Source organism: Marmota marmota, unplaced genomic scaffold, assembly GCF_001458135.2.
Source record: "Marmota marmota marmota unplaced genomic scaffold, marMar, whole genome shotgun sequence".
NCBI lineage: Eukaryota > Metazoa > Chordata > Mammalia > Rodentia > Sciuridae > Marmota > Marmota marmota.
This window is the reverse complement of record NW_026000240.1, coordinates 27102754-27118123: the sequence shown is the minus strand read 5'-3', so window position 1 is coordinate 27118123 and position 15370 is coordinate 27102754. Positions and strand designations below refer to the sequence as shown.

General features: G+C 33.3%; 1 protein-coding gene across 8 annotated transcripts in view; it reads right to left on the bottom strand.

The window, feature by feature from the left end:
* Stag1 (stromal antigen 1) overlaps positions 1-15370 on the bottom strand; it is a 261193-nt gene that overhangs the window by 115786 nt on the left and 130037 nt on the right. For all 8 annotated transcript variants that reach the window (XM_015487017.2, XM_048794464.1, XM_048794466.1 and 5 more), the window contains 2 exons: positions 12149-12300; positions 8720-8793 (listed from right to left, as the gene is read on the bottom strand). In XM_015487017.2, the coding sequence (XP_015342503.1) occupies positions 8720-8793; positions 12149-12300 (226 nt within the window). The remainder of the gene's footprint in view (positions 1-8719; positions 8794-12148; positions 12301-15370) is intronic.

Sequence of the window (15370 nt, the reverse complement as noted above, 5' to 3'; positions counted from 1 at the left end):
TAGGAAACAAAAGCAAAAAAAAAAAAAATGTATCATATCAAACTACTAAATGTCTGTACAGCAAAAGAAGCAATAAAGAGTAAAGGTCTTAAAGAATGGGAACTTATAAGTTTAACACTGACCATGTTTTTGTGCCTGGTTTATTCCACTTAAAATGCCCTTGAGGCTTATCCATGTTTTCACAAATGATACAATTTCATCCTCTTTTTTTTTTTTTTTGAAGACTGAGTAGTATTCTGTTAGTATATACACACACCACATTTTCTCTATCCATTATTCTGTTAATGGACACTTGGGGATGGCTCCATATTTTGGATATTGTAAATATTGCTGCAATAAATGGGGGCATAGCTGTCTTCTCGACCCAGTGATTTCATTTCTGTTGGATATATAACCATTAGTATACTGGATCACTAGATTATATGGTACTTCTTTTTTTTTTTTTTTTTTTAAACTTTGGAGGAATCTGCCTATTTTTTTCCTTAGTGACTATACTAATTTACATTCATAACAATAACATATGAATTCCCTTTTCTCCAAGTTCTCACAAGTTCGTTATCTTTTTGATAATAGCCATTCTAACTAGGGTGAGATGATACCTCATTGTGCTTTTGCTTTGTATTTCCTAGATGGCTATCGATATTAAGATCAGAAATAAGTACTTTTTCCCTGTGAATTACTGTACTGGAGAGTACCGCCAGTACAAAAGGAAAAAATAAAGGTGACGTCACCAAGATGATTGACAAACAAGAGATGCCAGACTTCTATCCACAGGAAGAGCCAAATGAAGAAAAAAGAATAGTTATTTCACTGGAGTGTTTCTATGAGGACATGGAAGAGACAATAGGGATTATGAGGATACATGATGGCCTTTTAAAGAAGACAACTAAGCAATCAGCATATACTGCCTCACCCTGTCATTTGAGATTGGCCTCTAACCAAGACACTCAGCATGGAAGTAAGAGGCTCCTAGCAGTCCCTATTCACTTCAGATGCCTGAATCATTTGCTGTTAGATAAGTCTTCAGTCTTCTAAGGTCATGAGCATCGTTTGGGGAGCTGCTGGGTTACCATACTACTGCACTATCCCCAGAAAAAGAGCCCAGCCCACACTGTGCCCACTCTACCACAGGTTCCTGCTACAGAGTACCACTTTAAGACTCTGTCCACCTAGGAATCCGTATAGCAGCCAGGCAGTTTCTCCTAGCCAACTCAGCCTTCTGAACTAGCTGCCCAGTTTCATATGGCCCTGGGAAACACCTAGGCAGCCTACCTTGAGGACATGGCCAACTGAGGTCCCTTTAAAACAGTCAGGCGACTAATTTTTAGAAGCACAACCTGTTGATGAACTGGAAAGCAGGTACCCTTGGTGACACACACAACCCTGGGAGGCAGGTGGGCAGACCAGCTTAGGCTTAAGGGGTCCTATGAAGTTACCAGTAAATTCTTCAGTGCTGAATGGATGTACTTCAGCCATCTGGGGTGACCTGGCCCCCATTGCATTTACCTGGACCCACTGGTTCAATCCCAACCCCATGAGCCTTCAAGAAGCGACAGGTGCAATGCCTCTGCTACTGGTCTAGCCATGCAAACATCAGAACACATATGTGGGAATCCTGGGTGAACTGGGTGATTCTAGGAGAAATTATACAGGCATAGAAAGCATGCACCATAAAACAGAAGAGGCCCAGCAGTGCTGAACCTAGAAACTGGCTACAGCTGAGCACACACTAGCACTATTCTAGGAATACATAAATTTCAGTTCCTACCAAAGCTGTCCCCTCTTCAGTAGCTGACAGAAGCATCCTGTACTGCCATAGCACAGTGCATGCCCTAAGAGCAGCTAGTTTATGCAACCCAAAGCTGGCAATAGTAGACTCAGGCTCAATCATGCTTGTGTCCCAGCCACAGGCGTCTACTCTGCACCTCCTGCAGGTTACTCAGTGCCACTACGGATGGGACCCTGCACTACAGCCCAGGGTTCCCACACCCTGTGCATCCTGAAATCTACACAGGTAAGCTCAGTCCAGTTGACAGCTCTGGGTGCAGGAAACACTTTTATAGGCTGGCACATAAGACTGCAATCCCAACCAGGAAGAGACCTGGATGCTAAACTACAGACAATTAGGGGTTCTTTCTCTCACTCTCCAGAAAGCCATAGGCACGCCCAGCATACCAAACAACAGAGGGAGCAGAATAGACTTGCATCAGAGGTGGGCTAGAGAGGTTATTACCTCCACATCCAGGGAAACTTACAGGCAAACTAGGAGATGAGGGCATTTACTAATAAGCCTGCCAAAACCCAATGAAATTCAAATCCAGAAGGCCCAATAAGAAATTTCTCCATCTCAATTAGTTTAGTAAGAAATAATTTAAAAATAGTTTTTTATTTCACAGATATTATTTTTATATTGATTTTTCTAGGTTTCTCCCGATTATTTAATATTGTATTCATTAACACAATTATATATATAAATATATATATTTTTAATGAATTAAATGGATTTACTCATTCCTCTTTCTCCTTGTTCACTTTATATTCTCTCCCTCTTTTTCTTTTTGTGTTTTCTACTCCTGTCTCTCCACTGCCATTTCCTTTCCCTCTTTCCTCATCATGACTCCACAGTTTAATAGCAATGTACTTTCTTTAATACCTAACTTCTTAACTTATGCTAGAGAATTACTCCACATTTCCAATTTTAGATTAAAGAGACTGAGGAGAGGGCTGGGGATGTGGCTCAAGCGGTAGCGCGCTCGCCTGGCATGCGTGCGGCCCGGGTTCGATCCTCAGCACCACATACAAACAAAGATGTTGCCGAAAACTAAAATAAATAAATAAATAAATATTTAAAAAAAAAAAAAAAAAAGAGACTGAGGAGAACATGTTCAGAATATTTTTTTGAAGGTTTATTAGTATATGGCTTTGTTCTGAAATGATCACAGCTGATTGTATCTCCTCTCAAAACAGTGTGAGGGACTGAATATAAAAATAATGTTGGGTGTGAGTTTTGACATAGATATATTCCAAACTCAGGGCACACAATTAAGAGAAACAGCTCACTAAAAAGTACCTTACATAAAACTAGAAGAGATAATCATCCTAGCAGATGTGCAAATAAACACAGAAATACAAAAAATGTGAGGAAATAAGGTAATAAGATAGTTTTCAAAATTCACACCTCTCCAATAACTGATTTCATAGACACTGAAGTCAAGAAAATGTCAGATGAAGAATTCAAAAAGTTTTTGGACAGGGGTTCTAGCTCAGTGGTAGAGCGCTTCTCTAGCAAGTGTCAGGCACTGGATTTGATCCTGAGCACTGCATAAAAATAAGCAAATAAAAAAGTATTGTCCATCAACAACTAAAAATACTTTTTAAAAATTCAAAAATTGGTTAAAATGATCACTGAAGTAAAAGAACATCTATCAAATAAACTAAAGGAAGAAAGGTAGGCTATGAAAGAGCATTTCAATTAAAAGATACAGATTCATAAAAAGCACCAAATAGAAATCCTGGAAATAAAAATCTCAGTCAAATAAAAAAGTCATTTGAAAGTCTTACTAATAGATTAGGTGATGTAGAAAACAAAGTTTTAGGCCTTGAAGAGAAAATATTAATGTGAATACATGATCAGAGTTATCTAAGAAATATGGGACATTAAAAGACCTAACAAGGCTCATAGAACAAGAGAGATACACGACACTGATATACCAAAAATACAGACCAAATAAAGAATTTTTAAAAGCTACAAGACAGAAATGCCAAGGTCATGTATAAAGGAAAACCAGTCACAATGACAGCAAATCTCTCAGCAAAAACTCTAAAGGCCAGGAAGGCTTGGAACAAATTGTTTCAAGCCCTGAAAGAATGTAATTATAAACCTAGATTGCTATTTCCAGTAGTTATGTGACAGACCCTAAGAAGAAATACAAAATTTATGTGATAAGCATAAACAAACGGAAACCATGACCATTAAGCAAATACTATAGAAAACTAGAAAATTCTACACACAGAAGATGATAGAAGTTTTAATAAGGAGATCTCGGAAAGGAATAAATCTCATTAGAAGAGTAGATTAGTCATCCACAGACTGAAAATGAAAGGATGAAAAATTATATTTAATGCAGATGGAGCCTGAAAGAAGCAGGGCTGGTAACTCTCACATTAGAAAGAAGCAAATTTTAATCCAAAAAAAAAAAAAAAGGGGCNAAAAACCAGATCATTAAAGATCAATATCCCTGATGAACAAATATGCAACAATTTTCAGAACTATGTTAGCAAATCAAACACAAACGTACATTAAAAAGATCCTGTGCCATGATCAAATTAGATTTTCAGGGATATAGGGAGGTTCAAAATAATAAACTTAGCACAGCAATACATCAATAGAAGAAAGGACAAAATCATCTAATTATGTCAGTGGATAGAGAAACTGTATTCAATAAAATTCAACGTCCCTTTGTGACAAAAACTCTCAAAAAATTAGATAAAGAAGAAATGTACTTTGAGATAATGAAGCCCACATGTGACAAAACTGTAACCAATACTCTGAATAGGTAAAAGCTGACATCATTACCTCTAAGATGAAGGAAAAGATAATGATGTCTATTTTCACTGTTCTCATTCAACACAATATTGGAAATCTTAGGCAGAGGAATAAAGCAAGAGAAAGAAATAAAGGGCACCCAAATAGGAAAGAAGGAAGTAAAATTATTTTTGTTTATAGAGGACATGATTTGATATATAGAAAAAACTGAAGATTCTTCTGAACTGTTAAAAAGGATAAATTTCATTAAGGTTGTAGGATATAAAAATTAGCAAAAATCAGTAGCTTTTTTATTTAAATATGCCAAAAACAAAATTGCTAAAAAACTAATCAATAAAAATAGTCCCATTCGCAATACCTACAAACTTAAGTGAAAAGAAATAAAATAAAATACCTAGGAATAAGTTTAAACAAGTGACTAATCTCTACAACAAACATAACAAAATGCTGATGAAATAAACTGAAGAGGACAAAAGTAAATGGAAAGACACTTCCTGTTTATGGAGTAAAAAGATCTTTATTATTAAAATATCCACAGTACTCAAATCAATCTACAAATTCAATGTTATTCCTAACAAAGCAAATATGTTTTCACAGAACATAACTAAAAGTTTTATGCAATCACAAAAGGTGCCAAATAGCCAAAGCAGTCCTGAGCAAAAAAAGCTGAAGGTACTATAATATCTGACTTCAAAAGATACTACAAAGATATAGTAACCAAAACAACATGGTGCTAACATAAAGATAGAGTACAAGAGAATTGAGTTCCTAGAGATAAATCCACAAATAACAGTGGACAGTTTTGGATAAGGTACCCGTAGTGTACATTGAGGAATGGAAAGTTTCTTCCTTGAACTGTTCCAGGAAAACTGGATATATATATTCACAAGATGAAAACTAGATCCCCATCTTTCACCATATTTAAAAAAAAAACTACAAAAAAATGATAAAAAAATTAAATGTAAGACCTGTATCTATAAAACTACTAGATGAAAATATAGAGAAATGTTTCAGTACATTGGTCTGGGAAAAGATATTTTCTGTTGTCAATTCACAAACACAGGAAACAAAATATGTGATAAATTGGATTATCATAAACTAAAACTTCTTCATGATACTGAAACCCATCAAAATAATGAAGACACAACTGACAGAATAGGAGAAAATTTCTGCAAGCCATTTATCTGACAAGGGACTAATATTTAGAATATACCAGTTAATCAAAAACTCAAGACAAATCAATCCAATTTTCAAAAGAATGAAAGACACAGACTTTTTCACAAAGACAGTAAAGAAATGGCCAATAAAGGATCAACCTAGGCACCTACTGACAAAAGAATAGATAATGAAAATGTGATATGTAGATACAATGAAATATTATTCAGTCATCAAAAGGATGAAAGCTTGTCCATTGTGAGACGAGAGATGAAGTAGAAGACATTATGTTAAGTGAAGCAAGTCAGGCTCAGAAAGAATATGTTCTTCGACATATATAGAATAAAAGTTGGATCTCAAAGAAGTGGAGAAGAGAATGGTGGTTACCAGTGCCTGAGTAGGGCATGGGGAAAAGAAGACAGAGAGTGAATTATTAACAGGTAGAAGGGTACAGCTGGATAGGAAAAATAACTCCTAATGTTTTACAGCACAACAGCCTAACTATAGTTCATAACAATTAACTAAAAATATTTCAAAATAGGTAGTAGAGAAAATTTCAAATATTCCCACCACAAAGAAATAATAAATGCCTTAAGTGACAGATAAGCTAATTACCCTGACATTATCTACATTTGTGCACATGTATTAAATGTCAGATTATACATACTCCATAAGTTTGTATAATTACGATGCATCAGTTAGAAGTAAAGATACTTTTAAAGAAAAGAATGAAGAGATAACAGAAGCAAAAAGTAAAACTCTCTTTATTCAAAGATGACCGTATCTCACATGTAGAAAAGTTCTAAACAACCTAAAAAAAAAAAAACACCAGAATAAAACAAAACTCACCACACCCTGACCAAAACTGCTAGGATAAAATTACTTTATACAAATTTTAAAAACTGTATTTTTGTGTAATAGCAGGGAACAATCTAAAACAAAATAATAAAATCGCAGTTACAAGATAAAATATGAAACAATTAGAAATGAATTGATTCATTACAATTCATATGAAAACTTCAGAAGCTTTTGTGTAAAATAGGACAAGTTCATTCCCAAATTTGTATTCTGCAAAGGACCTATAATACTCAAAACAACTTTGAAAAGGAAGAACAAAGTAGAAATACTATATTACCTAATTTAAAAATCTTACTCAAGGGCTGGGGCTGTGGCTCAGTGGTAGAGTATTTGCCTAGCACATGTGAGGCCCTGGGTTCAATCCTTAGCACCACATAAAAAATAAATGAATAAAATAAAGCTATGGAAAAAAGTTACTTCATTTAAAAAAAATCTTACTCAAATGCTACTCAAAGAAGGTAGCATGGGGGTAAGGACAAATAGCTCAGAATGTAAATCAATCTACAAATTCAGTGTTGTTATCTTTATACCTAAAGTAGTTAGACATATCCATTAAAATAAAAAGAGATTAATATATTTTGAAGATGCAAAACTTCATGGGCAAATTCTAGCAAATCACATCCAATAATAAATATTTAAAAATATAGCATTAAAAAATAAAAAGAAAAAAAATACAACATGACTGTGGGTTTTGACCCATGAATAAATGTAAACATATGAAAGTCAAACAACTCAGTTCATCACATTAACAATGTTCAAAAAGAAAATCACATAATGATCTCTAGATGCAGAAAAGCAATTCATAAAATCCAATGTACATTCTGAATTAAAACTTTCTGAAGAACAGAAACAAACAAACTTCCTCAATCTAATAGATGGCATCTATGAAAACCTTATAGTAAACAATACATTTAATGGTGAAAGACTAATTTTTTTAGACAAAAAAGCCAGACTAATGAGAAGTATATATTGTATAATTCTATTGCTGCAAAAGTCTAAAAGAGAACCATGAATCAAATATCAGAACAACAATCGTTTAAGGATGATGGGAGGGTAAAGTGCTGAGAAAGTAGGTAGGGAGGAACTACAAAGTGCCAAGAAAAATCTTCTAAGGATGATGGACTTATTATTTATCTTGTGGCTTTTCAGGTACATAATATGTCAAAACCCATTCAATTATACAATTAAATGTGCAGTTTTACCTCAATTATACATTCACAAAGAACAAAAGACTACATGACTGCATGCCACATACATGTAAGCTCTTTTTTTCGTTTCAAATAAATGGGTCAGTATTGGATTATATACACGGTTCATGCAAAAAAGAGGATATAAAGATCTAACCAGAGAATCCATACTAAAACTAAGGCCTTGGTCCTGTTTCAAAAGATGTTTATATACTTTTGAGTTAAATTGTTTAAATTCTGCTAAAATCTCAAAGTTATATATAAACACACACCTACACACAAAATTTCCTATGTTAAACTACCGCTTTATATTAATTTATCAACTACAGTTTCAAATCCATCTGAAAACAGTGCTTCTATTGGAGTGTATCTACCTATACATATATTGCATCTAAGTAACAGAAATATAGGTACACATACAATCTATTAATTTTATGTCAAATATGCTTTTATAATGTAGTATTTTCAAAGTTTTATGACTTCACAGAAAGACAAACTAAACTCATTCGTAATGTAGTATGACAAAAAATATTTCGCTAACAATTCCTTTCTTATTCTTGTCCTCTTTCTTCTTAACAGACATGTTTAAAAAAGATTAGTCATTAATTTGATCATTAAACAAGACAGTAAATAACACAGATCAAGAAGTAAAGCATTTAATTTTTTTTCAAATGTGAAAAACATATCTTATTAAGGCTACATTAATTTAATAATCACATAAATATTCTATTAGTACAAATGCCAAGTCCACAGGCTGCCTCCAACAGTAGACAGTCTGAGTTTGGAAGAATGTGGCAGTAATAAGTGCATATTCTCCAAATGTCATTTACATAGCATTTATAGTTACAGTTGTTTTCCAGAAAACAAAAGTAATAATTAGTAGAGTATTATGGCTTTACAGTTAGTCTGGGTTACAAATAAGCAATAATTATCTAAGGTAAAGACTTTCTAAATGACTTTAAAAATCCCTTACCGGTATCTATGGACAAATATGCCCTTAAAAATAGAGTTCATCATATTTTCGATTTCGTCTTGGTTTTCTTGTAGCTGGTGGGGGGAGAAAAGACAGTAAAAAATGTAAATTGAAATACTGGCCATTTTATTTGGAATGAACATTTCCAACTGTTTTAAAATCCTGGTTATTATCTATCCTTTCTCTCATTATGCAATAGATGTTTGAAATAACCAGTATACTTGCATTATTTCTACAGCTTTATCACCTTAAATCTCTTGCTGTCTCTATCTAGACATGGATTAGCTAGGAATGGTAGTGAATATTTGTAATTTAAAGGACTCAGGAGCCTGAAGCAGGAGGAATTCAAGTTTGAGGCCAGTTGCAGCAACTTAGCAAGATCCTCTGCAACTTGGTGAGACCTTGTCTAAAAATAAAAAAAAATAAAAAAAAAAAATAAGAAGAACTGGGGATTGAAAAAGAACTCAGTAGTGCCTCTAGGTTCAATCCCCATTTATTAAAAAGAAAAGAAACAAGAAGAAAAAATAGATATATACTACACGATGACTAACAAGGTAAAGTGATCAGGCTCCTATCTCCAAAGTATCTTCTGCTTTGTGAATAGGCCTAAATTTCTACACATCTCACCAAATCAAGTCTTTGGCTTGGGGTTGTTTTCCTTAGATAAGGGACCATCAGTGATCAACATATCTGTCATTCTACAAGAACTTCCTACTCCATCTAAAGTATCCAAATATTACTTTCCATCTGAGTAATTCATAACTGAAAGCCGGCCAAGTTCCTCAATTAGGAGGCATAATAGAAAACAGTGGTGTAATGGAACAAAATAAATTACTACAGGAAAGATAAGTTTCAGGCAACATCAGTGATCAGAGATAAAGTTTATTTACTACTCAAAAGCAGTGCTATAACATGACACTTGATATGGTATTTATTATTCCAATTTATCTTATCATTTGCTATGTAATAATGTCCAGTGACATATTTGGTATTGCTATAAACATGATAATAAAATTCCTTCAGATTTATTCTTTGCTGTATGCTATTTCAGATTTTACTAAGTTTGAGAACAGAGAAAGATGTTCCTTAACTTAAGATGGTATTATATCCTGATCAATCCATTTTAAGTTTAAAATATTGTTAAGTCAGCAATGCACTTAACCTATCAAATATCACAGCATCACCTAACCTACCTTAAATGTGCTCACAACACTTAAACTAGTAGCCTACTAATGGGCAATCATTTAACACAAATCCTATATTATAATAGGAGTGTTGAACATCTAATGTATACACATAGATGGGCATTTTGTAGCCATGATGGGATAAAAAAAACTGACAATACAATATCCAAAAAACTACTGGCAATACAGTATACCTCAAAGAGTATTATGATTGTGTAGCTGAATGTGAACCACTATTGTCCAGCATCAGGAGAGAATGAGTATGGTATTATATGTACTACTAGCCTGAAAAAATGAAAAATAAAAATCTGAAGAAGAGTTTTATGCTAAATATATATGGCTTTTGCTCTACTGTAAGGTAAGAATAATTTTAAGTAATATCATCATATAGGGCACCATTTGTATTTTTTGAGTAAATCATTCAAATTATGGTAACTTATTGTAAATTATAAAAATTACTTTTGCTTTATTAATTACTATAGAAAACTGATTCATATGGGCTGAAGTTGTAGCTCAGTGGTAGAGCGCTTGGTTAGCACATGTGAGGCACTGGGTTTGATTCTCAGTACCGCATATAAATAAATAAACATCCATCAACAATTAATAAAAGCATTAAAAAGAAAGAGAGAAGAGTCCTACATTTTAGTTAGCAATACTTAATAAAGCCCTGTTCCAATATTTACCTCCACAACATTTCAAGCATAATGTGTTAGGGGTTAAAACATGTTCTTCAAAAATTTGTACATTTAAGTTGTAATGCACAGTAACTCAAAATATGGCCTTATTTAGAAACAAGGTTGTGAGAAAACAATTCTTAAAAATGGGGTCACACTAGAGTAGGGCAGGCCGCTAATTCAACATGACTTGTACTGGTTATAAATAGAACAGATGTGAAGACAGACAAACATACATAGGAAGAACAACATGAAGACTGGAGTCATGCTCTTAGGAGAGAAGCCTAGAACATATCTTTCCCTAACGCCTTGAGAGAACACGGTCTTGTCAACACCCTGATCTTGGACAGCTATCATCCAAAAGTATAAGAAAATAAATTTCACTTGTTTAAATCACTCAGATTGTGGTACTTCATTCCAGCAGTCCTATAAAACTTATACAAAATGGATAATAAAGATATTCGAGAGGGCTGGGGATGTGGCTCAAATAGTAGAGCGCTCGCCTGACATGCGTGTGGCCTGGGTTCGATCCTCAGTACCACATACAAATAAAGATGTTGTGACTGCCGAAAACTAAAAAAAAAAAAAAAAAAAAATTAAAAAGATATTCTCTCTCTCTAAAAAAAAAAGATATTAGAGATACATTGCTTTTTCTTACCCATGAATAACACATTATTCATATATATATGTGTGTGTGTATACACACACACACACACACACAATTCCTTTTCAGCAATGTGATACTCTTTTCTCAAGTTAAAAGGTAGATTATTACAAATCTAAAAATTTTTACTTCCAATTAGATGATAAAAATGTTCGTATTAAAAATCCAGTTTTAAAATGTTTCAACATATATATGTAATGTTATTCTAAGCCAGGTGCAGTAGTTTACACCTGTAATCCCAGTGGTTTGGAAGGCTGAGGCTCACAAGTTCCAGGCCAGCCTCAGCAACCTAGTAATACCCTGTCTCAACATAAAAAATACAAAGGGCTGGGGATGTAGCTCAGTGGTAAAGCATCTCTCGTTTTAATCTCCAGTACCCAAAAGAAAAAAAAAAAAAAAACAGTCTAAAACTGGGCCCAATGGAAGGAGGTATAGTTCATTGGTAGAAAGCCTGCCTAGCTTGCATGAGTTCCTGGGTTCAATCATGAGCACAGCAAAAAACAAAAGAAAACAACAAATGAACAACAACAAACAAAATCTTGACCAATCTAATTTACAGTAATACCTTATATATCAGCAGGCTTTGGCTTTCTCCTAGAAACACAACTTTTCTGGCCTACAGTTATGACTTAAGTATTTACTGTGCTTTCTGAGTCCATAGCCTGACAACCTTTCTGAGCTGCCTAAGGTTCAGACAGCCTTCTTTTGAAAATTGATTTGTCTATGATCTTTGTCTACCTCAGAAAGCACTTAGCCAATCAGCAATGAACATTCCAGTTTTATCTGAGAACTCTGAGATCAAACAAATTAAAAATAAATTTTAAAAATATAAACCTTTCTGCAGAGAATAAAGAAAAATTACTTATATTTACTACATATTCCATCAGTTACAATGAAATTTACTTACCTCTTTGCGTTTCTGAAGTAGTAATTCCAACCTTTCATTGGCTCTTTTCCCAATCATTTTATTTCTCTCAGCTTCATACTGTCTCTGTGTATTATCCTGATGAATACTGAGGTTTAAGGCAACATTCACCAGAGCAGTCATGAGCTTCATGGCTATGAAATATAAGAAATATTATAATATTTACCTACAAAACACTTTCATCCAAAAGATTGCAAATTTATAAAGCAAATGAATAAAAGATAAAAGTACGAATAAAAGATAAAAGTACGATTTGTTTTATAACCCAGGGAAATTTAAACTTTTCAAAATGGTAATTTTTATAGGAAAAAACTCATCTTTTTTAGTGTTGAGCATAATTTTCTCTTCCTCAGGAAAAAATCTGTTGGGCTTGTTAACATTGCCTAGTTAAAAAGAGCTTCATCCTAACTATCAGCCAGAAAGATTTAAGCAGCATCTTAAACAATCTCTTCCCTCTACTTCCAAATACAAATACCTTAGTGTTGGCATACTAATCAAGCTTATATCTCTCTTCTGACCACCAGATCTGTGTGTACAAATGTTTCCTTAATGCCTTTATGTACATACATCAAGGTATCTTAAATGTTTACAATTTATGATCCTTGTATCACCAAAGATGGTCTTCTCCCTCTTTTTCTCACTTCAGTGAGCTGCACAATTTTCAACTCCAAAAAAACACTGATCATATTGAACTCTTTAAAAAATGCATTCTGTGAATTTCCAATTAAGATACTCTCTTCAGTCACAGTGTTAATGTACTCTTAAATGTTCACCTGGTATTTGTAAATCCTATTAAATATTTTCAAACTTCTGTTTGTAAATCATCTGTTCAACAAGTATGAACTTGAATCTCAAATTTTTATTTGTCTATTCATTCATACTTGTCTTCACTGTTGAGACAGAGTATGGGCAATACTGGTAAAGAAATAAGACAGTCTGTGTTGGTAAATAATTTCCCTTTTTGTTCCTTTTAGGTAATTCATCTACAAATATAAATGTTCACTAATAAAAAATGAGCTGTCCAGTGCTTTAGAACTGATTCACATATCTGTTAACATATCAATTTAACTAAAAATGAGCATACATTTCTTTTAAAATTCTATTTCCTTTTAATTACATATATAACATACATAATGTTGAATTGATGTCTATTTACTTATCTATTAATCTATTATTGATCTATCTGCATACTCCCAATGTTCTTCTTAAACTGTATATTTTGGCCAGTTTCATGTCAACACTGTTTGTTGCTGCCCTAAAACCAAAATACAAAACAAAAATCCTGAAAACAAACACATTTAAGTTAATGACAATTTAGATACGCATCTAATACTTCTTTTCCTGAGATACGATATTGCAAATAATACACTGAGAAACATTCTTGTGTTTCAAAATACAAGCTAGTGTTTTGCAGGTTTATTTATACATTGTCAATAGTAGAATATGTGACTATACAATAAAGGGAAAAAAGGGCTTTTTTAATTAATCTGTATTAGAAAGGAAAACAGCTCAAAGACAGAAGGATATGGGACAAACTATCTGAGTGAGGCATTCTGAGCACACAAAGTGATAACCAACAGGGGTTCAGTATAAACTTCTGGATCTCTAAAGCAAAATGAACTGAAGATCAAGGATTTGGAAAGTGTTAAAACTAACACATAAACTCTGCCTGGAATTACCAGTGGAAAATGAGGCACAGATTTTCTTGAGTTTAGTCATTTTTGCTTTCAGCTATGTATCTTTTTAGGAATCCTGATACTAAACTCCAACTGTTATGAAATGACTCTCCTCTCAGTTCAGATATATAAACAAGAAAATAATCAACTTACGACAATAAACAAAAAATGCAAAATGAGCAAACATTTTCAGGAAAGTGCCATATATAATATAATATAATTTACTCTTTGAGTTAAAATATTTCTAAATCTGTAAATTTAAGACTTCACCAAAAGTTTTACTTTTCTTATCAACACATAAACAAATAGATCGAGAATAGCCTTCTACTTTTATGAGATAGATATAACTTGACAATTATGTTTTCTTAAGTCCCCTGAACACGACTGATTAATGCATAGAATATTTATTAAATTTTACTAGTATTACCAAAAAAATTTTTTCATAAAGTAGTAATCCACTGGGATTTAGCTTTCATATTATGACAGAGGATTTGAAGTGCCTTCTTCTTCTCTACCAAGAAGAGTAATATTTCATTTAGTTTTTACATTTTTAACTGTGGGTTATAGAATGATGAACATGATCTAGTACTGTGCTGAGAGTATGGTCACCAAACAGCTGCTTACCAAAAAAGGTTTATTATAAGGTCACTGTAAGTACAAATTTGAAAGTGCTTAGAAATTTTGATAGCAATCTGACAGTATGTTGTAGCTAATAAAATGACACTAATAAATACATATTTCATTTTTCCTAAATTCTATTTGATTGTATTTTACAAAAGTACTAGTTTGTGACAGATTGGTAAACAAAACTCTTTTTTTACTCCACATAGTTCACAAAGCACTTATTTAGTTACTTCCTCACTCACATATCAATCCAATATATACTAAGCATTGGTTGATGTGTTAGAGATAAAAAGTGAACAAAGCACCTGACTCTACTTGAGAGTAAAAGTGGAGGAAAAAAAACCAAATAGGAGAAGAGTGAAGGAGAGCTGAAAATCTTTTGCTTAAAATGCTAAATAATAATTTAAAAGTAAAGTGATGATCGCTTAGATTAAGGTGGCAGCAAGAGGTAGAAAAAATGGTTACATATGATGTATATTTTAACAGTGTAGGTGAATAAATTTTAAAAATTATAATGAAGGAAATCAGAGAAATAGAAGCAACAACGGTACCTAAAAAGTGCCCCCACCCCGGCTAATTATGTATTTAAGTGGCAATGTCCACTAGGTAAAACGTTTGGAAGTTGCTATCAAAGACATTGGTATTTAGAGCTATAAAACTGGATGGCACAAATATTTAATGAAAAATTACTGGCCAGAGGAAAAAAATATCAGGTATGATTTGTTTGTTGTAAAGAAAATCCTGCCCTGGGGCTGGGGTTGTGGCTCTGTGGTACAGCAGTTGCTTAACATGAGTGAGGCACTGGGTTAGATTCTCAGCGCAGCACATAGAATGAATAAAATAAAGGTCAATCAACATCAAAAAAAAAAAAAAAAAAAAAAAAAAAAAAAAAAAAAAAAAAAAA